This window comes from Oncorhynchus tshawytscha, linkage group LG22 (assembly GCF_018296145.1).
Source record: "Oncorhynchus tshawytscha isolate Ot180627B linkage group LG22, Otsh_v2.0, whole genome shotgun sequence".
Taxonomy (NCBI): Eukaryota; Metazoa; Chordata; class Actinopteri; order Salmoniformes; family Salmonidae; genus Oncorhynchus; species Oncorhynchus tshawytscha.
The window spans coordinates 39,842,263-39,867,471 of record NC_056450.1 but is presented as its reverse complement, the minus strand read 5'-3'; the positions used below and the strand labels follow the sequence as shown (position 1 = coordinate 39,867,471).

Genomic DNA, 25,209 nt, shown 5'->3' with positions numbered 1-25,209 from the left:
TCTCCTCAGTCAGTCAGTTGGGTATTCCTTGGCTTTCTCCTCAGTCAGACAGTCAGTCAGTTGGGTATTCCTTGGCTTTCTCCTCAGTCAGACAGTCAGTCAGTTGGGTATTCCTTGGCTTTCTCCTCAGTCAGACAGTCAGTCAGTTGGGTATTCCTTGGCTTTCTCCTCAGTCAGACAGTCAGTCAGTTGGGTATTCCTTGGCTTTCTCCTCAGTCAGACAGTCAGTCAGTCAGACAGTCAGTTGGGTATTCCTTGGCTTTCTCCTCAGTCAGACAGTCAGTCAGTCAGAGTCAGACAGTCAGTCAGTTTCTCCTCAGGGTATTCCTTGGCTTTCTCCAGACAGTCAGTCAGTCAGACAGTCAGTTGGGTATTCCTTGGCTTTCTCCTCAGTCAGACAGTCAGTCAGTTGGGTATTCCTTGGCTTTCTCCTCAGTCAGACAGTCAGTCAGTTGGGTATTCCTTGGCTTTCTCCTCAGTCAGTCAGACAGTCAGTTGGGTATTCCTTGGCTTTCTCCTCAGTCAGTCAGTCAGTTGGGTATTCCTTGGCTTTCGCCAAAGCAGCAGGGTCATTTCAGTCCACCCAAAAGCTGGGTAACTGGCACAGTTGGCACATGCTTGTTTTAAGGAAGGAGAGAGAAAGGGGAAGCAGCCAACTCTGCTCTCCCTCCCTCTACATGGTTACGTGTGTCTCAGTAAGAGCAATGGTGCTAGTAGTGCCAAGGTCGCAAGTTCGATTCCCGCTGGGATCACAAATCCCCAAAATGTCTGTACTCACTTTACTGTAAGTCGCTTTGAATAATTATCAAGTGTCTGCTAAATTACATATATTAGGAACAGGAAGCCAACCCTGTCCTCCCTCCATCTACATGATTCCAGGCTTAATGAAGGAGAGTATGGTAATGTCCCCCAGCTAGCATACTGCTCCCGTAGTGATTGTCCTATGGTTATTTTGCATATGAACTTCCAAGGAACCAAATGTGCTAGCTGGGGTGAAACTACCCTCTAGACGACGCCATTGTTGTTGCTGTTCTTTAGGACAGGAAGCTTAGGGCAGAAGCAGCCGTTAGTCTTCCAGCTGGTGTCTACATCGCGGGCCTCGCATCTCCTCTTTCTGCTCTGCCACCTCCTCGCCACGGGCTCCAGGAAGAGAGAGACAGAGGAGAGCAGGTAACACACCCCCGCTAGGTAGAAGGAGCAGTCGTAGGTCTGGGTGTAGTCATACAGGAAACCTAGAGGATGGAAGACAAAGGGAAGACAAGTCATTCAATGAAAAGAGAGAAATGGACATCCACATTAAAAGGACAGAAGACACCACCGCGAAGGGAAGAGGCCAATAACATCACTCCTCAATGAGAGAAACAACGGACACATAGAAAAATAATTACTCCTCAATAAACAACATACTGTGGCCTGCTTCCCAATATACAACACATACTGTGGCCTGCTCCTCAATATACAACACATACTGTGGCCTGCTCCTCAATATACAACAGCCTGCTCTTCAATATACAACACATACTGTGGCCTACTCCTCAATATACAACACACACTGTGGCCTGCTCCTCAATATACAACATACTGTGGCCTGCTACTCAATATACAACATACTGTGGCCTGCTCCTCAATATACAACACATACTGTGGCCTGCTCCTCAACATACAACACATACTGTGGCCTGCTCCCCAATATACAACACATACTGTGGCCTGCTCCCCAATATACAACATACTGTGGCCTGCTACTCAATATACAACATACTGTGGCCTGCTCCTCAATATACAACACATACTGTGGCCTGCTCCTCAATATACAACACATACTGTAGCCTGCTCCTCAATCAACACATACAGCCTGCTCCTCAACATACAACACATACTGTGGCCTGCTCCTCAATATACAACACATACTGTGGCCTGCTCCTCAATATACAACACATACTGTGGCCTGCTCCTCAATATACAACACATACTGTGGCCTGCTCCTCAATATACAACACATACTGTGGCCTGCTCCTCAATATACAACACATACTGTGGCCTGCTCCTCAATATACAACACATACTGTGGCCTGCTTCTCAACATACAATATACTGTGGCCTGCTCCTCAATATAAAATGCACAGCCTGCTCCTCATTTTAGATTCTATTTTTACAAACACATTAATAACGTCAGCAATACCAGAGAGAAATTGACATCCCCCGACACCACACGTTATAATGAAAGAAGACACCACAGCAAAGGGAGACCGTTAGTAACGTCATTCAATAACAGCATACGTCTCACATGACGATATATGTCAGAGTTAACGGCACTCTTTTAATCATAATGCCAACTGAACAATACATGGGGGAGGGGGGTTCTAAACCATTTCCTGGTTTAGAACTGAAATACATTCTACACGAGGCTACTCTAAATTTAAGGACCCACGATATAATTTAAAAGTGGTGGTAATATTTGAATGGAACAGATGGAGACATGGTACATCACGTCCTGAATAAGTAAGCTCTATTTCTGGTCATGTTAGATCTGTAGTTCATCGTTATGGCTCTTTAGGTTACCAGCCTGAAGGGAAGAGAACAGCTAGGGCTAGCCCATTCCAGCAGGAATTGGATAGCTAACACACAGTCTGTATACATGTTTGTTTACCTTTATTTAACTAAGCAAGTCTGTTAAGAACAAATTATTATTTACAATGACAGCCTACCCCGGCCAAACCCTCCCCTAATCCGGACGACGCTGGGCCAATTGTGTGCCGCCCTATGGGACTCCCGATCACGGCCGGTTGTGATACATCCCAGGATCGAACCAGGGTCTGTAGTGACACATCTAGCATTGAGATACAGTGCCTTAGACCACTGCGCCACGTCATATAAATCTGGAGGGGGAGGGGGAACGCTAACACAGCATGTATAGCTAGCTGGTCATGGGGAGGGAAGGGGCAGGTCATGGTGCCAGGTCATGGTGAGTTGAGTTCATCCTGCAGGACTAGCAGCATGAATGGCAAACACAGCAGCATGCTATTTCCGGACCCCAATGACCCTGGAATGCAGATCTCCTCTCAGACCCTGGAATACAGATCCCCTCTCAGTTCTCAGGACAGCCTGACAAAGTGGGAGACCCCCCCAACCCCCCCAAACCAACCCCCTTCTCTCTGTGTCAATCGTGTCGTCGTAACTTCCTGTGTAGTTTTTATTATTACTTTAATATGTTATTATACTTTCTATTACTATCTATATTATTAACACTGCATTGTTGGGGAAAAAGCTCTGGAGTTAAGAAATTCACTGTACTGTTTTACACAAGTTGTATCCTGTGTACATGGCGAATATATTTTGAAACTTGGAAGTTCAAAGAGTACCTCAAATCAAATCAAATATTATTTGTCACATGCGCCGTATATAACAAGTGTAGACCTTACCGTGAAATGCTTGCTTACAAGCCCCTTACCCCTCTCCTACAGATTGAAGTCAAAAGTCAGCAGTTAGGGGAATGCAGTGGGTTTTTTCTTCTGGAAATAGGAACACCAGTGTTTGTAGATCACAGTTCAAAGATGGGAAGGTGTTTTGAACTTATTTTAGTTTGCCATATATATCTAGTAGACTAAATTAATTGTAAACATGAAGCTTATTGAGACAATGCCAAGAGTGTGTAAAGCTGTCATCAAGGCAAAGGGTGGCTACTTTGAAGAATCTCAAATATAATGATTTGGTTAACACTTTTTTTGCTTACTACATGATTGCATATGTGTTATTTCATAGTTTTGATGTCTTCACAATTATTCTACATTGTAGAAAATAGTAAAAATAAAATAACTTTTGACTTTTGGTATTGTACATTTAGACTAGTTTAGATTATGAAATACCAGTTTATCAATGGCAGCGAAAGAGAGGAAAGCCCTTCTTAGATAATGTTTTGGCTGGTGTGGGCATTGCGTAACCCAGAACAACCTACTAACCTGGGCTCATATTCACAAAGCATCTCAGAGTAAGAGTGCTGATCTAGTTGAGTTTATTTAGATCATAATCAATAAGATTACATGGATAGAGCCACCTGATCCTAGATCAACACTCCTACTCACGAATACTTAGGTGTAAACGTGACCTTTTTTTATAACATTTGAAGCACAAACTTGTTCTGGCGATTGAAAACAGATTGTAAACCCAAACAAATGGCCAATGTCAACAGTTAAAACAGTCTGGACTGAAATCAAGTAAGGCTTAGCTGGCCTACAACCCACATGAAAATATTCTACAGGGGTCTTCTCTGGGTCTGGGTCTTCTTTTTTAATGTGGGAGGGTTTTAAACCAGGTTAGTCAGTCTTCTTTCCCCCCAGTCTTTCTAATTTCTAAGAGGGGGTGTGGTATATGCACAATATACCACGGCTAAGGGCTGGGTCCAGGCACTCTGTGTTGCGTCGTGCTTAAGAACAGTCCTTAGATGTGGTATATTGGCCATATACCACACCCCCTTGGGACGTATTGCTTAAGTATACTACAGTACATATGACTTTAGTCTGCAAAAACACGACAGTGTTTTATAGTATTTTTTTCATGTGTGAAAAATGAAATAAACACAACTTTGTTTTTTAAACTTTTTACCCCTAATTCTCCCCAATTTGTAGTTACAGTCTTGTAACTACCTGTATGGAGAGACATGCGTCCTCTGAAACACGACCCAACCAAGCCGCACTGCTTCTTGACACAATCCCTGCTTAACCCGGGAGAGGACAACAACACCAATGTGTCGGAGTAAACACTACACCCGGCGACCGGGTATGCATCCGGTCCGCCACAGGAATCGCTAGAGCGCGATGGGACAAAGACATCCCTGCCGGCCAAACACTCCCTTAACCCGGACAATGCTGGGCCAATTGTGCACCGCCTTCATGGGTCTCCCGGTCATGGCCGGATGCGACAGAACCTGGACTCGAACCAGGATTTCTAGTGACACAGCTAGCAACTGCGAAGCAGTGCCTTAGACCACTGCGCCACTCGGGAGGCCCGACAATGTTTTTCTATGGCTTAGCTTGCCTAGAAGGGCTGATGAAATGCATTGCTATGCATTTCTGTCAATCAACCCACAAACGGCTAACTATAGGTTGATTTTCACCTGGCTGTTTCTGTTTTCGAAACATGAACACACATGTTAGCTAATCTACTCAAACTTCACCAGTTAGTTAAGAACAGCTGTGGTCACACACATGACCGTACACACACACACACACACACACACACACACACACACACACACCACAGGTGAGTTAAAAAACACTCATCTGTCATTTTTGTGTGTGTGTGTGTGTGTGTGTGTTCTGTTACGTGCTGCATGTGCATGCATGCAATGCGTGTGTGTGTTTCAAGTTCCACGTTTTTATTGTCACGTGCACACGTGTCTTTCTTGTGTGTAACACTCCCTCACCTGCGAGAGGAGGTCCTGTCAGACAGCCGAGGCCTACGAAGAACATAGAAAATCCCATGGAGTTGTTGAGTTTCTCTTGCCCTACCAGATCCACCTGAGGAAAGAATTAACAAAGAAACATTACACACCAGTCAAAAACAAACTAGTGTTTGTTACCAAACTATCTAGGTAGGAACACAAACCCAGGTTTAGTACAGTGCCTTCAGAAGGTATTCACACTCCTTGACATCATCCACATTTTGTTGTGTTACAGACTGGATTTAAAATGGATTCATTTGAAATTGTGTCTCACTGGTCTACACACAATACCCTATAATGTCAAAGTGGAATTCTTTTTATAGACATTTTTAGATTTTAATTTTTTTTTCAATGAAAAGCTGAAATGTCTTGAGTCAATAAGTATTCAGCACCTTTGTTATGGCCTAAATAAGTTCAGCAGGTAAAACAATGGTAAAGACAAGTCACATAATAAGTGGCATGGACTCACTCTGTATGCAATAATAGTGTTACTGAGTGGCAATAGTTACAATTGTGACTTAAATCAGCTTGAAAATCTATGGCAAGAAATGGCTGTCTAGCAATGATCAACAATCAACTTTACAGAGCTTGAACATTTAAAAAAAAAAAAAGGGCAAATATTGTACAATTCAGGTGTGCAAAGCTCTTAGAGACTTACCCAGAAAGACTCACAGCTGTAATCACTACCAAAATGTGATTCTAACATGTATTGACTCAGAGGTATGAATACTGTAAATTCGAAATTCACACAACCAAATTTCATGGCCCCAGGTCCAAGGGTTCAGTTCTTATAGCCCTGGTGTGTTATGGTGACGCCTAGTGGTGTAGTTTGGCTGACTTTGAGTGCAGCGACTAATCATTCTCAAATTCATTAGAGGCTAATCCATTGAGTCTATATAACAAATCTGGAATCAATCTGCTTTAATAGTTCATGAGAACAACATTTTGAAAGTATTTTTAGCATTAGCATATGTGCATCTAAAATGTACAATAACGGCCATTTTTTAATGCAGCAACCATTTTTCCCATTAGAGTCTAAATGCTAAACTTGGAGTGAATCTGACACATGGTTCATGAGGAGGAGATGATTGTAGATGATTTTGAGCGTTAGCGTTACACGAATGTTGTTAATAGTTTCCTTGTTTTTTGAGATATCTTTACGAAATGCAGTGTGGGTCATATTTGGGACATCCATGATAGCGACGACAAATGTCAAGTTGATAAGCCACTGTGGAGTGGATTTACAGTGGTTTAAATGGACATGTAATATATTTTTATTTTTTATTTTAACTCGGACATCTTTTTAAAAATCCCTTAGCTTTTTTCAAAGTAAGTTGAGACATGTACAATGGTATCTTTGGTGTCTTTCCACATTTGGTATCTTTGATATCTTTCCACATTTGGTGTCATTTGGTCCTATGGTTCATGAGAAGAAGGTATTTTAAGTATTTTTGAGCATTTTTGTGCTCATGTATGTGCTCATTAGTATCTACAGGTATAGCGTGGTCTTCTTCAAAAGCATCAATGTTATTTTATCAAACTCTTTAGGGACTATTATGATGAGTCCAAATACCACATTTGGCTTGAATCTGACTTTTAGTCCGCGAGAAGAAGATTTTTGATGCTTATTTTAAGCATTAGCGTTACATAGTCTTAAAAAGTTAATGGTTAATAGTTTGCTTATTTTTAAGATATCAATGCCAAACTTAACATGGTTCCCAGCAAGCACACTTGGTTCCATTGGTTCTGGGAATGAAGCCATAAGTTTCCTGATCGGTAAAACTGAAAGTCTTTCAAACGTTCTTAGAACGGATGTGAAAATTTTGCCCGTTCTAGGAACGTTTTAAAATTGCAGGGAGGTTCTGAGAACATTTTACTGTGGTTCCCTGAAAGTTTTCCTGCAAGGTTTTATTAATGTTCTGAGAATGGAAATTCTAGGTTATTTGGAGGATATTAAATAACATGTTTCAATAAGACTTTTAATAACACTGCTAGTTTGGGTTAATTCTTTTGGACTCCAAGCACAGGCCACATGGAAATGACCTTGCTTGGGCATTAATAATGCAAACACATGTATATTGTATTGTGACACAGCATCAGTGAGATTTGAACCTATAATGTTCTGTTCTTTATCCATGGAATTAGTCCACCACGCCAACAGGATGAAGCTAGGAGACCATGTTTCTTTTAACTCAAACAAAGCTGTTCATTTTAGTATTCTCAAACAGACCCCATTTAAAAGGAAACAAACATTAAGATCAGGTGTGGCCAATTTGTGGGCATCGCCAACACACCTGAACACACTTAACAAGATGGAGGAAAGAGAGAGCTTTGTTGACGCTGAGAACGGAATTTATGTTTTAAAATAACATTCTTAGAATGTTCTTTGAACATTACTAATGTGTTCTTGTTGTTTAACAAGATGGAGGAAAGAGAGAGCTTTGTTGATGCTGAGAACGGAATTTATGTTTTAAAATAACATTCTTAGAACGTTCTTTGAACATTACTAATGTGTTCTTGTTGTTTTAATGGAAAGTTTTCTTAATCTTCTGTGAACCTGACTTTAACCCTTTCCAGCCGTCCATAAAAGAATAGGAAATATGTTTCTGATGGTTGTCACGTCATTATATCTGTGATAAAAAAAAAACTTTTTTTTTCTCCCAAAATCTCCTTTTGATAGGTTACGATATCTGCATTAATAATATTTGATTGGTTTATGGGTTAAGGGGCAGGAATTAGGCTCTCTCTCAAAAGGAAAAACTCAACACGAAAATGGCTCATTTGATACTGCTGCCAGAGGGAGGCACCTCTCCCTTTCTCAATCTGACAGGTTGTGACAAAATGTGGCAAGGCCATCATTTAGATTTGGACAACAATAAGGTAAATAAACTGTGTATAATACATTTTTATGTTGGTAATGATAATATTTACATCTTAGAGTATTTGTTCTGAAAGACAAGATGCCTCTGTGAAACGAAATGTTGACGCCTGGTGACCTAACTAGCTATCACACTGAGTAAACTTGAAAAGTAGAATCAGCTTGAAAGTGAGTTGACCATTTCTAAAGTAAAAATGTATATTATCTGATCAATGACATGGATATTTTTTAAAGTACATAAAAAGCTTTGAATTGGAAATGTAGTGTTAGCTATCTAGCAAGATTGCTTGCTAACTAGGATGGCTAGTTAGCCTGTGTTGATCAAGTCAGTCACCCAAGACGGAGAAAGGTAGCCTACTTCATTTAACTCGTCTTGTCTTTTTGATGTTAATGTTTGCTTTGATAACTGTACAAAATAAAATGTATTTGTCCTTAGATATTAGAGCTAAAAAAAAGTGACTGGCTAATGGTTATATTTTTTCCCTGGCTAGCCAGCCAAAGAGAGAGGGGTGCTGTGAAGGAAAATTGGATGGCTATATTTTATATATTAAACCTTATGATAATAGCTTATAAATAATGACATTGTGGTGGTCAGCTTGGTAACTAAATGTTCCTGGTCTAGCTGGTTTGCTACTTAAAGGCATAAATTGGTCATAATATTTCAGTTATGGACTATCAGATAACATATAATTGCATTTCTCAAATGTGACTCATTTCAGAAAACTAGGTGTATGTCGCAAGTCACTACTTCACAGGACTTGAACGTAAAATAAATGTTTTATTAAAATGTGTTTTTTGTCCGAAATGCCTTCTGGAACATGTGAACTTTCATGTGCTTTAATAACAAATGTGTATTCCATCCGTAAATACTTATTAAATTGTTAAATTACGAGCCTAGTTGGTTTAGCCATGAAAGAAAGCCAGGAACCTTCCAGCTAGCCATGATTGGCTGTGATAATGGATAGGCTGGACATGCCGGGAGATGAGTTTGGATTGGTCTGTCATGTAGCATGCTTCTGTCTATAACGTGAGCTGCATCGAGAACCACAAAAGTTTGGCTACTTTTCTCAACAACATTGAAGCCCTGAATTTAGCTGGAAGTATCGACAGATCAGTTGGAAAAAGTGGCGGGAAAGTGGCGGGCTACTTTCTGCACATTCCATGGTCAGTGCAAACCGGAGTGACTTGACACAACGCTGGCCAAAACCAAATGGAGTTAAATGGTCCCAGTCTGCCGTGAAGCATTCATCCATGTATACCGGTAACTGTTACATTTTCACATATTATACGTTAAAAATGGTCAGAAAGTAATTTTCATTGCAAGCTAAAGTATAACGTTCGCTAGCTAGCGAACTTTAGCTTGCTAGCGAATGTTACGTGTACAATCTGTGAAGTAATATTATTAGAATCAGAAATCCATTTGAATTGCTAGTTATAGCCTAATGTTAGCTAGCTAACATTAGACCTAGTTGGTTAGCTTTTTAGCTACCTGGAGATTCATACTACAGCTATGACAATGTTTGTATTGGTAGTGGTATGAGTTGGGATTATGCCGGTTCGTTGTTTAGATATCTAGCTAGCTACATATGCAAACAAAAAACTTCACTTTGCGAGTTGAGTTAGCTGGGGGTAATTAAGACCATCTATTGTATTTTCACAGACGTGTGTACATGCCTAGACAATAGTGACCCATCTATTTAGCTAGATGTGGCTGTGGGGTGGTTATAGCATTTCCTTCACATGACCCTTCAATTTAGACAAGTGTGTAAGGTAAGCGTCATCTAATAATTCTAATTTTTATCTGGACACTTTCTGTTTTTGATATTGCTACTTTGGAAGTGACCATTTCACTGTACTGTTTACCCCTTCTGTATCCTGTGACAAATAAACATATACAGTAATGTGAAGAGCAACATGAACTGTACCAAATTCAGATTAAGATATAAGCCAAGTATATTTTTAAAGTTTTAAAGAATTCCTCATGAAGCTGGTTGAGAAAATACCAAGAGTGTACTGTCATCCAGGCAAAGGGTGGCTACTTTGAAGAATCTCAAATATAAAATATATTTTGATTTGTTTAACACTTTTTTGGTTACTACGTGATTCCATATGAGTTATTTCATAGTTTTGATGTCTTCACTATTATTCAACAATGTAGAAAATAGTAAAAATAAAGAAAACCCCTTGAATGAGTAGGTGTGTCCAAACTCTTGACTGGTACTGTGTACTTAGATATCTCTCGCCTTAAATCTAAGTCTTTCTGTTCGTGCTCCACGTCCCTGTAAGCGTAAACGCTCTGTCTTGCCTGATAGCACGTTTCAGTCGTATGATGTTGACTACACCGGCACTGGAATCCATCCCTTTCAGGCCTGAATGTCCAGTTGGTTTAGATCTTGGCAGGGTACGTCAGGCAATCCTGTCGACCACTCAGGAAAGACTTAAGGGAGATAGACTTCTTCTTGTTTGTCACGCAGGCATTGGAGGGAGAGGTTTGTGGGTTCACAAATAGTCCGGATTGGGGTATTGTTTTGGAGTGCCCGTCCTATGGTGATTCCCTCTGAGCGTGGCTAGAGGTTACACCTACAGAATTCGACCTGTTTCTTGGACTAGTCATTTACACGGGATTTACCGAACTGCCTGACCTTCATTGATACTGGGGTACAAAGTCTTCTCAGGGATCTTGGGCTAGATCTTTCATGTTGCTTAATCACTTCAAAGCTCTGTTGGCTGCTTTACACGTTGTGGATCCTGCCACTGAGGATAATACAGATAGGGTTAATAACAGACTTGTAAAAAGCTGTATCAGCCAAACCAACACATAGCCATTGATGAACACATGGTCAAATCCAAAGGGGCAATTCAGGATTCAAGCAGTATATGAAACCGAAGACAACTAGGTGGGGATTAAAATGATGTTTTGCTTCATCTGACACAGGCTACACTTAGACGTCAAAGTTTACACCAGCAGTCGGGATGGTCGTGTGGTTGAGGAATTAGACATATGAAAACCAAGGTTAAAAAGTTTGGTTCGACAAATTTTATGCAGTAAGTTGTTAGAGAACAGGGGTTCTATTCATTTGGGACTTGTACGGTAAACTGGAAACAGTTGCCTGATGCATTTAAGTACTTTAAAAAGTGGGAGCGTCAAACCGAGTGGTGGAGATATGTGTTGGTGTCGGATAGTGGGCAATGTATCGGCCATACAGTGGAGAGACACACATACTGTTGCTTGCCATTTCAATTTTCACAATGCAAATGATTCCACTCCAGTAACAAGGCTAGTCCAACAAGATGGTGTCCGGAATAGGGAAATGGTCCACCAGTCTGCTGGAATCCACAATTACAATCGACAGATGGGTGGGGTTGACAAGTCTAACCACTAGGCTACCCTGCCGCCCCAGATGGGTGGGGTTGACAAGTCTGATCCAGGTGATCAACTCCTACAATGCTTTGCAGGAGACCCAGAAGTTCACAGAACATTACATAGGATTCCAGAAAAATACCACCGGTCACTAAAACATCTGTAACTCATTCACAGTAAAAGGTATTTATATTCTGATTTCAGATGATCAATTCTTACAAAATAAAGAAGACTCAATATGTTACAAGTTTTTCTCTATTGTCATGAGAAAGTTTTGTAAATGGCAAGTTGTTTGGGAGAAAAACATTGATTTTCATTTAAGTTACACATTTTCAAAAAAAAAAATTCTTGACTGATTATAATTTGATTGTATGTCATATCATTTGAAAGCACTGTTTCTCAGCTTTTAAAATATGTATCATGTTTTCATATAAAGTTTGACATCAGCAAATTATTATAATTTATGCACACTGAGGTCATGGTCCAGTATAAGATGTAAAATTCCCTCGAAGGAAGAACGTTGTTTCTTAACGTTCTCTGAAACAAGGTAAAACACAATGTTTGTGTTTGGCCCCGCACCGGCAGTTCCTGGGCTCAGTGAAGTGGTATTAAATTGAGGGAATGAATCCGAGCTTCACGCCTGTAGAAGGCGGGGCTTCCAGCTAGTCTTCCCATAGTATTTTGTACCTCATTTCCCTCCTTCAAGAAACAATAGTTATATTCATGACATTACATTCTCAGACTGGGAAGGCATAGATCAGCAAACAGTGAACAGATCCTTCAAAGATCCTGTTAAGAATGGTTGGTCAGCACTTTTAAAAAAAAACTTCTCTCTCTCTCTCTCTCTCTCTCTCTCAATAGATATCACTCGGGCTGCATTCTAAATCAGAATCAGAAAACATTATCGCTATGGAACAAATGGCACTAGCAATTTCTCAAGAAATCGCTCATCTCCCCTGTATGGTTATTTCTTTATCTTCATTGATTGGTGGGTGGTATCTAGGTCACCTTGAAAGAAACTAAGAGCTTGCACGCTTTGCCAGTATCAACAGTAGATTATTAAGTATTGACCTTGAATTGTCTCTCAGCTGAGACACTGCGTAAGTAAGTTCACAGCAGTGTGCAAGTTATTTTCTTAAATTATATCATCTAATTACCCAGTGAGAAGTCATAGAAAAGATGCAATTTTTTAAATATTATTAAATTGGAATTTCCGTGAATTGACTTAAGTTCTTCAAATCGACACCAACCCTGACGGACTGGTTTCTTACCAGGACGGGCAGTACCATGTAGCTCCCGCAGAACATGGACCCAAACACTGATATTGATATATTGTATGATTAGGCTTGTGTGTGTGTGTGTTGTTTCCTTACCAGGACAGGCAGTAGCAGTGCCATGTAACCGCCACAGAAGATGGCAAAGAAGACAGCGTAAACCATGAGCAGGATGTAGGTGTTAGCCAGCGGGGCAAACAGGTTGACCACTCCACACAGGATCAGGTAGGTCTTGTGGTAGTGGTACTTATGGAACGGGTTCTTATCCGCTAGCCAACCAGAGCCTAGCTGGGCTATAGTCTCTGTGATACCTGGAGGGAGAAGGAGAAGGAGAAGGGGAGGGAGAAGGAGAGAGGGGGAGGGAGAGGGGGAGGGAGAGAGGAGAGGGAGGGGGAGGGGGAGGGAGGGAGGGAGGGAGGGGGAGGGAGAAGGGGAGGGAGGGAGGGAGAAGGAGAGGGAGGGAGGGAGGGAGGGAGGGAGGGAGGGAGAGGGGGGAGGGAGGGAGAAGGGGAGGGAGGGGACAGAGAATAAGAGGGGGAAGGAGAAAGAGAGGGAGAGGAGAAACCTCTGTATTAGTCTGTATCAAGACTATTGATGACTTTAATGATGATTTTATATTATGTTCTTTGTCGTCAACAGATCCTTTCATTACTCATGTACCTGTCCTATTTAAAGGTGGGTGGGCTGTTGAGTGAGTAGTGCCTTTGTCCAGGTTTCAATCAATCAGTAAATCAATCAGCTTTTTGAGAGAAAGAAAGCGAGAGACCAACCTCTATTAGAGAGAGAGAGGGAGAGTGACAGAGAGTGAGAGTGAGAGAGAGAGAGCGAGAGAGTACAGCAGCAGTCTTCAAACATGATGTGTGACATCTGTGACATCCTCCATCTCAGTCTCCTCCCACTCAGTCTCCCACAGAGTTCCCATCTGGAGTCCCGTGTTCCGTCTCGTGTTGGAGAGAATGTCCAGGAACACGTTCCATTTAGCAGGACACCACGTAGTGGAACACTCCGACAGAGAGCTATCTAGCCTGAGTGCCAGTCTGGTTGTGCTATTATTACAACTCCTTGTCACTCATGGTGATGTTTGGCTTGACTATGACAGCAATGGAGTAAACAAACTTCTCTTACGTGTAGAATACAGAATGACAGTCACATAATTTCTATTTGTGATGTTTTTATCTGCAGGGTTCTATACTGTTTTCCTACTCAAGGTAAAGCAAGATACAGAGGTTAATAAGTGCAGTGGCTTATCATAAGCAACCAAGTGTTCCTTCGTAATGCCCTTACAACCACTTACTCCAACCGCTGACGACAACAACAACTTACAACAACAACAGCTGACAACAGCTTACGCCAACGGCTGAATGTGGTAGACAAATCAATAGGTAACAGCAAAACAAATATCTAATGAGTAGATAAGATCTGCATCAACTACTGTATTCGTGATCATCTGTCACATCACAGCTATTGATTATGTTTTGAATTCATTAGTTCTAGTGGCTGATAATAACTATGCATCTAGAATGGGTTAATACCAAATGGCAGCCTATTCCCTATAAAGTACAGAACTTTGTGAACACAGATCTATGGTGCCCTTGTTAAAAATAGTGCAATATATATATATATATAGGAAAAAGGGTGCCATTCAGGATTGTGGCCTCTCTCTCTCCTGTCTTTTCTGGAGTCAATGTGAATGTGATAGCTGCTGCAGTGGCTGTATTGTCCCTGGGTTCAGAAATAGCTCTGGACAGGCAGGCAGCATCATCCCATTGATCAATTAAATAAAGTAAACAGGTCCCCCATCCCACACAGTCAGACCAGTGCTAGTCTACAGTCCAAATGGCAGCCTATTGACTATATAGTGCACTACTGTTGTAGGGAATGGGATGCCATTTGGGACACAAACCACAGTGATTTCCACTATTGATGGAGTACTGCAGTGAGTGGACTTGAATCTACAGTGGACTTATTTTTTTAATTTTATCTTTATTTAACTAAGCAAGTCAGTTAAAAGAACAAATTCTTATTTTCAATGAAGGCCTAGGAACAGTGGGTTACCTGCCTGTTCAGGGGCAGAACGACAGATTTGTACCTTGTCAGCTCAGGGACTTGAACTTGCAACCTTCCGGTTATTAGCCCAACGCTCAAACCACTAGGCTACCCAGCAGCATTATAGGGTTATCACAGTGTGAGGTTCTAGGAAGAAAAAGTTGAGTGATAGCTTTTTTTAAGCTGGTAATCTTTTCTAGTCTTATTGATTGACAACGTCAACAGCCTTTATCAGAATGAGAGTGTAGTTGGCTCATGGTCTCAAGAAAGGCCATCAAAAACATGACTTAATAGAGAGGCGCCAACAGAGGTTCACTTTGCCATAGCTCATTGGTCAAAGCCTATGTGGAAATTAATAGGGTTTTATAGATAAATGACAAAAAATAATGTCTGAGGTAAACACAGGCTTAGGAGATCTTCTTCATCAGCTAAAGTCACTTTTTGTGAGTTTTGAAGCACACGACGGTGTCATAATTCATAAAGGTCATGTTAACTGACTAATAAACTCAGCAAAAAAAAGAAACAGCCCTTTTTCAGGACCCTGTCTTTCAAAGATAATTCGTAAAAATCTAAATATCTAACAGATCTTCATTGTATAGGGTTTAAACACTGGTTCCCATGCTTGTTCAATAACCATAAATTATTAATGAACATGCACTTGTGGAACGATCATTAAGACACTAACAGCTTACAGACGGTAGGCAATTAAGGTCACAGTTATGAAAACTTAGGACACTAAAGAGGTCTTTCTACTGACTCTCAAAAACACCAAAAGAAAGATGCCCAGGGTCCCTGGGTCCCTGAACGTGCCTTAGGCATGCTGCAAGGAGGCATGAGGACGGCAGATGTGGCCAGGGCAATAAATTGCAATGTTCGTACTGTGAGACCCTTAAGGCAGCGCTACAGGGAGACAGGACGGACAGCTGATCATCATCGCAGTGGCACAACACCTGCACAGGATCGGTACATCCGAACATCACACCTGTGGGACAGGTACAGGATGGCAACAACAACTGCCCGAGTTACACCAAAAACACACAATCCCTCCATTAGTGCTCAGAATGTCCTCAATATGCTGAGAGAGTCTGGACTGAGGGCTTGAAGGCCTGATGTAAGGCAGGTCCTCACCAGACATTACTGGCAACAACGTCGCCTATGGGCACAAACCCACCGTCGCTGGACCAGACAGGACTGGCAAAAAGTGCTCTTCACTGACGAGTCGCGGTTTTGTCTCACCAGGGGTGATGGTAAGATTCGAGTTTATCGTCGAAGGAATGAGCGTTACACCGAGGCCTGTACTCTGGAGCGGGACCGATTTGGAGGTGGAGGGTCCATCATGGTCTGGGGCAGTGTGTCACAGCATCATCGGACTGAGCTTGTTGTCATTGCAGGCAATCTCAATGCTGTGCGTTACAGGGAAGACATCCTCCTCTTCCCTCATGTGGAACCCTTCCTGCAGGCTCATCCTGACATGACCCTCCAGCATGACAATGCCACCAGCTATACTGCTCGTTCTGTGCGTGATTTCCTGCAAGACAGGAATGTCAGTGTTCTGCCATGGCCAGCAAAGAGCCCGGATCTCAATCCCATTGAGCACATCTGGGACCTGTTGGATCGGAGGGTGAGGGCTAGAGCCATTCCCCCCAGAAATGTCCGGGAACTTGCAGGTGCCTTGGTGGATAAGGGTGGGGTAACATCTCACAACAAGAACTGGCAAATCTGGTTCAGTCCATGAGGGGGAGGTGCACTGCAGTACTTAATGCAGTTGGTGGCCTCACCAGATACTGAATGTACTTTAGATTTTTTGATTTTTTGACTTTTGAGTTGTTGAATCTTGTTATATTCATACAAATATTTACACATTTTGTTTGCTGAAAATAAACGCAGTTGACAGTGAGAGGACGTTTCTTTTTTTGCTGAGTTTAGTATATCATAGAACAAAACATGACGCCCTCATAATTCATAAAGGTCATGTTAACTGACTAATAGTGTCACATAGGCTTAGGAGATCTGATATGTTTTCTTCTATGTTAATTTTCAGCATTTATCCCACAACCCTCCTAAGACCCCATTCATTTCCCCATAGGCTTTGACCAATGAGCCATGGGTAACTCATTTCATTTCCCCCCCTCCGGAGAACAGACTAGCCCCGAGGTTGTTCTCCCTCCGGAGAACAGACTAGCCCTGAGGTTCTTCCCCCTCCGGAGAACAGACTAGCCCCGAGGTTGTTCCCCCTCCGGAGAACAGACTAGCCCTGACGTTGTTCTCCCTCCGGAGAACAGACTAGCCCTGAGGTTCTTCCCCCTCCGGAGAACAGACTAGCCCTGAGGTTCTTCCCCCTCCGGAGAACAGACTAGCCCTGATGTTCTTCCCCCTCCAGAGAACAGACTAGCCCTGAGGTTCTTCCCCCTCCGGAGAACAGACTAGCCCTGCTGTTTTTTGTCTGTTTTACTCACAGCAGGTTGGTGGAAGTTTATTTTTTTAATATTTTTTTTACAGCTGTTTCTGAAGAAACGCAGGACAATGGGTTTCAATAGAGCTGCCTCTCGCTCTCTAGCCTGGTCCCAGATCAGTTTGTGCCATCTTGCCAACTTATGACAACTCAAGACCCCACATGAAAAAAATGCTACAGTTTACTATAGAATACTACACTACTTACTATAGAATTCTATACTAAACTTTATTATACTGTAGAATACTACACTACTGTAGTATCCCTCAATCACATGTAGTACTTACTATAGTATGTGGTAGTATACTGTAGAATACTATAGTAAATACTACAGTATTATCAGCAAAAAAAGCACTGTAGTAAATACTACAGTAATATATGCAAAAACACTACAGTGTGCAAAAACACAACACTTTTTGAAACTATAGTAAATACTACAGTATTTAATTAGCATACACCCCACCCATTCCTCTCCCCCATATCACAAGTTGTGCCACCCATAAGTTATAAACCTATATGCCAAGTATAGACCATATACAGTTCCGTGAAAAGTATTTGGCCCCCTTTCTGATTTTCCCTATTTTTGCATAGAAACGGACTGTTATTAGATCTTCAACCAAAACTTGGTATTAAATCAAGGGATCCTGAGTTTACAAATAACAACAAAACAAAAAAAAGTGTATTTATTTATTTAATTAAATGGAGTTAAGAAACACCCAATGTCCCCTGTGTGGAAAAAGTAATTGCCCACTTACACTCAATTGTTGTGTCACCTTTAGCTGAAATGACTGCAACCAAACGCTTCCTGTAGTTGTTGATCAGTCTCTCACATGTCATCCAAAAAATGTAATACATTTAGCCAAAAAAGCACCTGGAAGCACCTGGATGATTATCAAAACTCTTGGAAGAATGTTCTATGGACAGTATAACTTTTTAGAAGACATGGGTCCCGTTATGTCTGGCGAAAACCAAACACGGCATTCCATAGTAAGAGCGTCATAAGAACGGTCAAGCATGGTGGTAGTGTGATGGTTTGGGGTTGCTTTGCTGCCTCAGGACCGGGACAACTTGCCTTAATAGAAGGAACCATGAATTCTGCTCTGTATCAGAGAGTTCTACAGGAGAATGTCAGGCCAACAGTCTGTGAGCTGAAGCTGATGTGCAGCAAGACAATGATACAGAACACACAATCAAGTCTTCATGAAAATTGATAGAAAGCAACAAAAATCGAAGTTTTGGAATGGCCTAGTCAAAGTCCAGACCCAATACCAATTGAGATGTTGTGGCAAGACTTGAAACGAGCAGTTCTTGCTTGAAAACCCAGAAAAGTCGCTGAGTTAAAGCAGTTCTGCATGCAAGAGAGGGCCACAATTCGTCTACAGCGACGTGAGAGACTGATCAACAACTACAGGAAGCGTTTGGTTGCAGTCATTGCAGCTAAAGGTGTCACAGCCAGCTATTGAGTGTAAGGGGGCCATTACTTTTTCATACAGGGGCATCGGATGTTGGATAACTTTGTCCATAAAATAAATGAAATAAGTATGTAATAGTTGTGTTATTTGTTCCCTCGGGTTCCCTTTATCTAATAGGTTTTGGTTGAAGATCAGATAACATTCAGTATCAAAAAATATACAAAAGTAGAGACAATTAGAAAGGGAGAAACTTTTTTTCACGGCCCTGCAAAGTATTATATAATAACTTCACTATCCTCAAAGGGATATTCAATATAATATATATATATATATATATATATATATATATATATATATATATATATATATATATATATATAAATATATATATATATATATATATATATATATATATATATATATATATTTATATATATATATATATATATATATATATATATATATTTATATTTATATATATATATATATATATATATATATATATATATTTATATTTATATTTATTTATTTATTTATTTATATATTTATATTTATATATATATATTTATTTATTTATATATATATTTATTTATTTATATATTTATTTATATTATTTATATATATTTATATTTATATTTATATATAAATATATATAAATATATAAATATATATAAATAAATAAATAAATATAAATAAATAAATATATAAATAAATAAATATATATAAATAAATATATATATTGTGTTGTGTTCCCTACAGGTTATAAAAAAAACAGAAGCATTGTACTATCTGTTCAAACCCCAGTCATACATACCGATTCTGGAAAATTAGCTCTTTGAGAGTTTCACCAGTAGGTTTCCTGAAAAGAGAAACCCTCCACTTCTATGTCAAAAAAAAAAAGTAAATACTACAGTAATATCCATAAAAACACTACAGTAAATACTACAGTATACTGAAGTCGGCAAATACTACATTATAAACTGGGTGGTTCAAGCCCCGAATGCTGATTGGGATGACATATTTTTACTGCTCTAATTACGTTGCTAGCCAGTTTATAATAGCAATAAGGCACCTCAGGGGTTTGTGGTATATTGCCAATATACCACGGCTAAGGGCTGTATCCAGGCATGGAGAACCTTAGTGGATGGCCTATGCTCTGAGTTAAAGGGTTTAACACAGTGAGGTCTTTAGTCCACAAAAACACTACAGTGAATACTACAGTAAAGTCCGCAAAAACACTACAGTGAATAGTCTAGTTTTTATACCATAGTACACTATAGTATTTTTTAAATGTTGGAGGGTTTTAAACCACGTTAGTCAGTCCTCTTCCCCCAGTCTTTCTCATTACTAAACAATCTCTGTTGGCTCATCTCCCCATCTCTTTTGTAAACATCACCACCTCAATGATTATGAGGGAACAATATCAACCAGGCACTTCAACATTGGACAAAAAAAATGCATAAATCATAATGCCCTCCTGTCGCCACGGCAACCGCTTTTACACACTAAGCCGTTGCCTAGTGACCCCAGTGGATTGGCCGATGGTGGCCTGACATGAGGCCTGGTCTGGAGCATAGAAATGTAAATAATAGAACGCAGAAACATGGACTGGTATGGGAATGTGCATTCCATTAATTATATTTCTATGGTCTGGACTATGGTGGCCCTCCTCTCTGTCTGAGCTCAGCTAGCTGAAATGACCTCTTTCTATGGAGGTGGGGAGGGAGGCTGGGGGACATATTGGGTTTGTTGTGGTGTGTGTGGGTCTCTGTCTCTCTGTCTCTCTCTCTCTCTCTGTCTCTCTCTCTCTCTCTGTCTGTGTGTGTGTGTGCTTTCTGGGAGCATGGAACATGACATGGCAGCAGAATGTGAGACAGAAAGCATGTGTGCTGAGAATAACTCAATGCTATCATCCCTGCTCCTCTCACAGACAGGCTCAGACTCACTTACTTTAATACACAAAGTCCGTCAGGAGCATAGGCCATCCATTTATGTTCTCCAGGACACCCTCTGCTCGTTTAGAGGTACTTTGGGTTCAAGACGGAAATAGAGACATCCATACCCACTGTTGATTTTGTCTGGGGTCGGCATTCACTGACTGGTTCCCGGCCCACATGGACGAACCTCTGTGTTAGACCTACATTCATTCACATACCACTCCCATTCCCTCTCAGAAGCCAGAACCAAATTGTGTGCACTAGCTAGCTATCTACTCAATATGACAGTCTGTCACATGTGGGCCGGGAACAACAGTCATTACAACACACAGAGCAAAGGACTGTTGTAACAGACATTCTTTTGGGAAAACGTTTGGCTGAACTAGTTACCCATCAATCATAACTCACCAATATAGCACATTCATCACGCCAACTGAAGACACATGGGGTTTAGACCCAAAAAGGCACCATATTCCCTTTAATAGTATTGAAAGACCTTTCTTGCTCTTTCCCAACAATGCAATACTGGTAAGCTATATACAGGGACAGTTCCAGGGTCAGTGCCAACACCATATTACAATGTGCAGGGATACTGGAGTGGGAGGGTTAGATATGTATAGGGGTAAGGTAACTATATACAGGGACAGTTCCAGGGTCAGGGCCAACACCATATTACAATGTGCAGGAATGCTGGAGTGGGAGGGTTAGATATGTATAGAGGTAAGGTAACTATATACAGGGACAGTTCCAGGGTCAGGGCCAACACCATATTACAATGTGCAGGGATACTGGAGTGATAGAGGCAGATACAGTATGTATAGGGGTAAGGCGACTAGGCATCAGGATACATGAGTAAACGGAGTAGAAGCAGCTTATATTGTGTGTGTGTGTGTGTGTGTGTGTGTGTGTGTGTTAGAGCTGGGACGATACAAGTATTGCAATATTTTTTTCCATGGCAAAAATGAAAAACACGAAGCTGACCAAACTCTTTGGTCCTTTTAAAAACCTTCTGTACGTAACATAGTGTTCTATAACCTGGAAAATAAATACATGTGACTCTGGATGACATCATAATGTCTGGATGACATCATAATGTCATTATGTCTGGATGACATCATAATGATGTTTTGTTTCCAACACCAGGGATGTTTTCCTAATGACGTTAAATCCGCTTTGTGTTTTCTTTCCTTGCCACAATACGAACAACTATCGCGATACTGGTATGGTCCCGGCCCTAGTGTGTGTGTATTTTTGTTCGACCTTATGTTATATTCAGTTCTACATTGAGTCTAACTATCTATGCATAGTCACTTTACCCCTGACCTACATGTACAAATTACCTCGACTAACCTGTACCCCAGCATTCACTCAGTACCAGTACTACCTGTATATAGCCTCGTTATTGTTATTTTGCTGTTACTTTTTTTTTTTTTTTTTTTTCTGCTTTAGTTTATTTAGTAAATATTTTATTAATACTTATTTTATTAAAAGTGCATTGTTGGTTAAGGGTTTGTAAGTAAGCATCAAGTCAGATAGTCCGTGTGGCCATTTTGTTAGCTATTTATCAGTTTTATGATAAAGAGATAGAACTTGTTCAAGAGCCTGTTGGTGTCAGAGATGTGGCTCCGGTACAGCTTGCCATGCGGAAGCAGCGAGAAGAGTCTATGACTTGGGTAGCTGGAGTCTAACAATTTTCCCTGCCTCCCTTTCACACTGCCTGATATAGTGGTCTTGGATGGCATGGGGGTCTCGGCACCAGTGATTGTACTGGGAGTCCATACCCCCCTCTGTAGCGCCATGCGATCGAGGGCGGTGCAGTTGCCATACCAAGCGGTGTTGCACAGATCCATACCAACTACTAACATGGTACTCCAAGAGCGTCTGCTAAATTATTCTAATGCAAATGTAAGTGTGTGTGCGTACTTGAAATTGTTAAAAAGCACATTCAGCCATCTGGCTTTAGCTACAGTATGCACGTGGTGTGTACAGCTAGGCTAGCGGTCTGGTCAGAGGAGAAAAATGTTTATACTGGGGTGTGCCCCTATATACTGCACTACATTTCACCAGGGTCCTATATAGATAATGGAGAACCATTTAGGACGCAAGCCTGGTTTTCATACAGAGTGGTCCCAGCCTCATCAATGGGGATACTACTGAGCTGAACTCGACGGCTTGGGCCACTGGGCCAAAGTTCAGGTTTTATATAAGAACGTTTTACATAAGACTACTGCAGCTAGGGTCTGAGTCTGCGCTGCTACAGTACTCACAAATAATTCATAAATAGTGTAAGAGGAACAAGATAACTATAGCTGAGGTCTATTTTTTTTTTGCCTCACTTCTAAAAAAAAACAAAACAATTTCTAATAATCTATTCAACCACAACTTCACATAAAGCTGGTTCTACCTCTAAACACAGTGCCCTGAAAACTACACATTTGAAGATATAGTATGTTTGCATCCTTTTCTAAAATAGAATCTCGTCTCATAACCACTGCAAAGAAAACTAGGTAGTCGGCTGGGCTCGTTCTACATGACTAGGCACACGGAAAACTGGACATTTTGAATCTTGCATATGTTCATAGAAAGATTTGTGGAACACTCGGCTCATTCAATTACTGTACTGGCTTTCCAGATTGATTGCCAACAGCTTGAGGTCGTTTGGATCAATTACTTTGCCAGTCATGTTCTATTGGTCACATAGGCAAAATTGCCACGGGGGACATGGCAAAATGTGTTGAAATGCAGGAATCTAGCTGTTTTACAAAAACAATCTGCTTTCCCCAAAACAATATTGTTATTATTTTTGGGGGGTTGGGGAGTAGGTCCCCCGGAGCCCCAAATGCGTTAGTCCGGCCCTGCTCGGACGCACTGCATGTTCTCTGCTCAGCGATGCGGTCTATAGACATTCGCACAGCCTATTCGCACTTCTCCCTCACTCATTTCAGTCAGGGGCGAGACGAGGGGGAGGGCCCGAGGTGGCACCAGCCTCCCCTGAAATATGATTGGTCACCCTTGGTGATCCCCCCCCCCCCATTCTCATTGGGTCAGAGCGCAGTCAAACTCGGCAGACTGGAAGAGCACAAAGACGGAAAGCTCGTTCTGGTTTTCCCTTTGTATGAGATGAAAACTGACCCGGCACCTCTGGCAGGCTAAAACGAACGCACCAAAACAGTACCGCGTCGTCTTCTGGCACTGACCCGGCACCTCTGGCAGGCTAAAACAAACGCACCAAAACAGTACCGCGTCGTCTTCTGGCGCTGACCCGGCACCTCTGGCAGGCTAAAACAAACGCACCAAAACAGTACCGCATCGTCTTCTGCGCTTCTGTCATTAGAAGGAAAAGTTTCCCGAATGACCTAGTGAATATTGACAGAATACGGTCGGGAGACAGACTAGGGAGTCGGGATCAACATTCAACGACACAAATGTCAGTTTTTGTCCATGGTATGTTCAGTCAATTATTATATTTAAAAAGAAACATGGAATGGGCATAAGGTAAGGAGAACTCCACTTATAATAAAACTCAGTCTTCATCTTTTGTGTCTTCATAATATAAATAAATATGTATGTGTGCATCATTATAATGCAACTCAGTGTTCATATTTTGTGAATTTGTTATATTTGCCTTCAAATACCTTCATTAATGATGATGGCGACTTATCCTTCCATTTGCACTGGGTTTACAAAATACCCTTTCATATAGGCCTCAAAATACCCTTTCATATAGGCCCCAAAATACCCTTTCATATAGGCCTCAAAATACCCCATCCATACAATCCATTTGGGAAGTTTTCAGACCCCTTCACTTTTTCCACATTTTGATACGTTACAGCCTTATTCCAAAATGTTTAAAAAATCTAAGTAATAATAATCTCATCAACCTAAACAAAATACCCCATAATGACAAAGCAAAAACAGGATTTTAGAATTATATATATATATATATATATATATATATATATATATATATATATATATATATATATATATATATATATATATGTGTGATATTTCTCAAATATATATGTATTCAGACCCTTTACTCAGTACTTTGTTGAAGCTCCTTTGACAGTGATTACAGCCTTGAGTCTTCTTGGACATGATGCTACAAGCTTGGCACACCTGTATGTGGGGAATTTCTCCAATTCTTCTCTCAAGCTCTGTCAGGTTGGACGGGGAGTGTTGCTGCACAGCTATTCTCAAGTCTCTCCAGAGATGTTCGATTTGGTTCAAGTCCGTCTCTGGCTGGGCCACACAGGGCCATTCAGAGACTTGTCCCAATGCCACTCTTGCATTGTCTTGACTGTATGCTTCGGGTTGTTGTCCTGGTGGAAGGTGAACCTTCGCCCCGGTCTGAGGTCCTGCGCGCTCTGGAGCAGGTTTTCATCAAGGATCTCTCTGTAATTTGC

The 25,209-nt window shown here is 41.1% G+C and overlaps 1 protein-coding gene and 1 non-coding gene across 4 annotated transcripts in view; one reads left to right on the top strand and one right to left on the bottom strand.

The window, feature by feature from the left end:
* Positions 1-462: 462 nt before the first annotated feature.
* The window catches only part of LOC112222406 (solute carrier family 16 member 4), a 45,643-nt gene continuing 20,896 nt past the window's right edge, over positions 463-25,209 (bottom strand). For all 3 annotated transcript variants that reach the window (XM_042304225.1, XM_042304224.1, XM_042304223.1), the window contains 3 exons: positions 13,053-13,264; positions 5,423-5,516; positions 463-1,232 (listed from right to left, as the gene is read on the bottom strand). In XM_042304225.1, the coding sequence (XP_042160159.1) occupies positions 1,006-1,232; positions 5,423-5,516; positions 13,053-13,264 (533 nt within the window). In that variant the 3' untranslated portion in view covers positions 463-1,005. The remainder of the gene's footprint in view (positions 1,233-5,422; positions 5,517-13,052; positions 13,265-25,209) is intronic.
* Positions 19,686-19,740, top strand: LOC121840509. The gene has a single exon (XR_006079682.1). It is a non-coding gene; the product is annotated as a U7 small nuclear RNA (small nuclear RNA).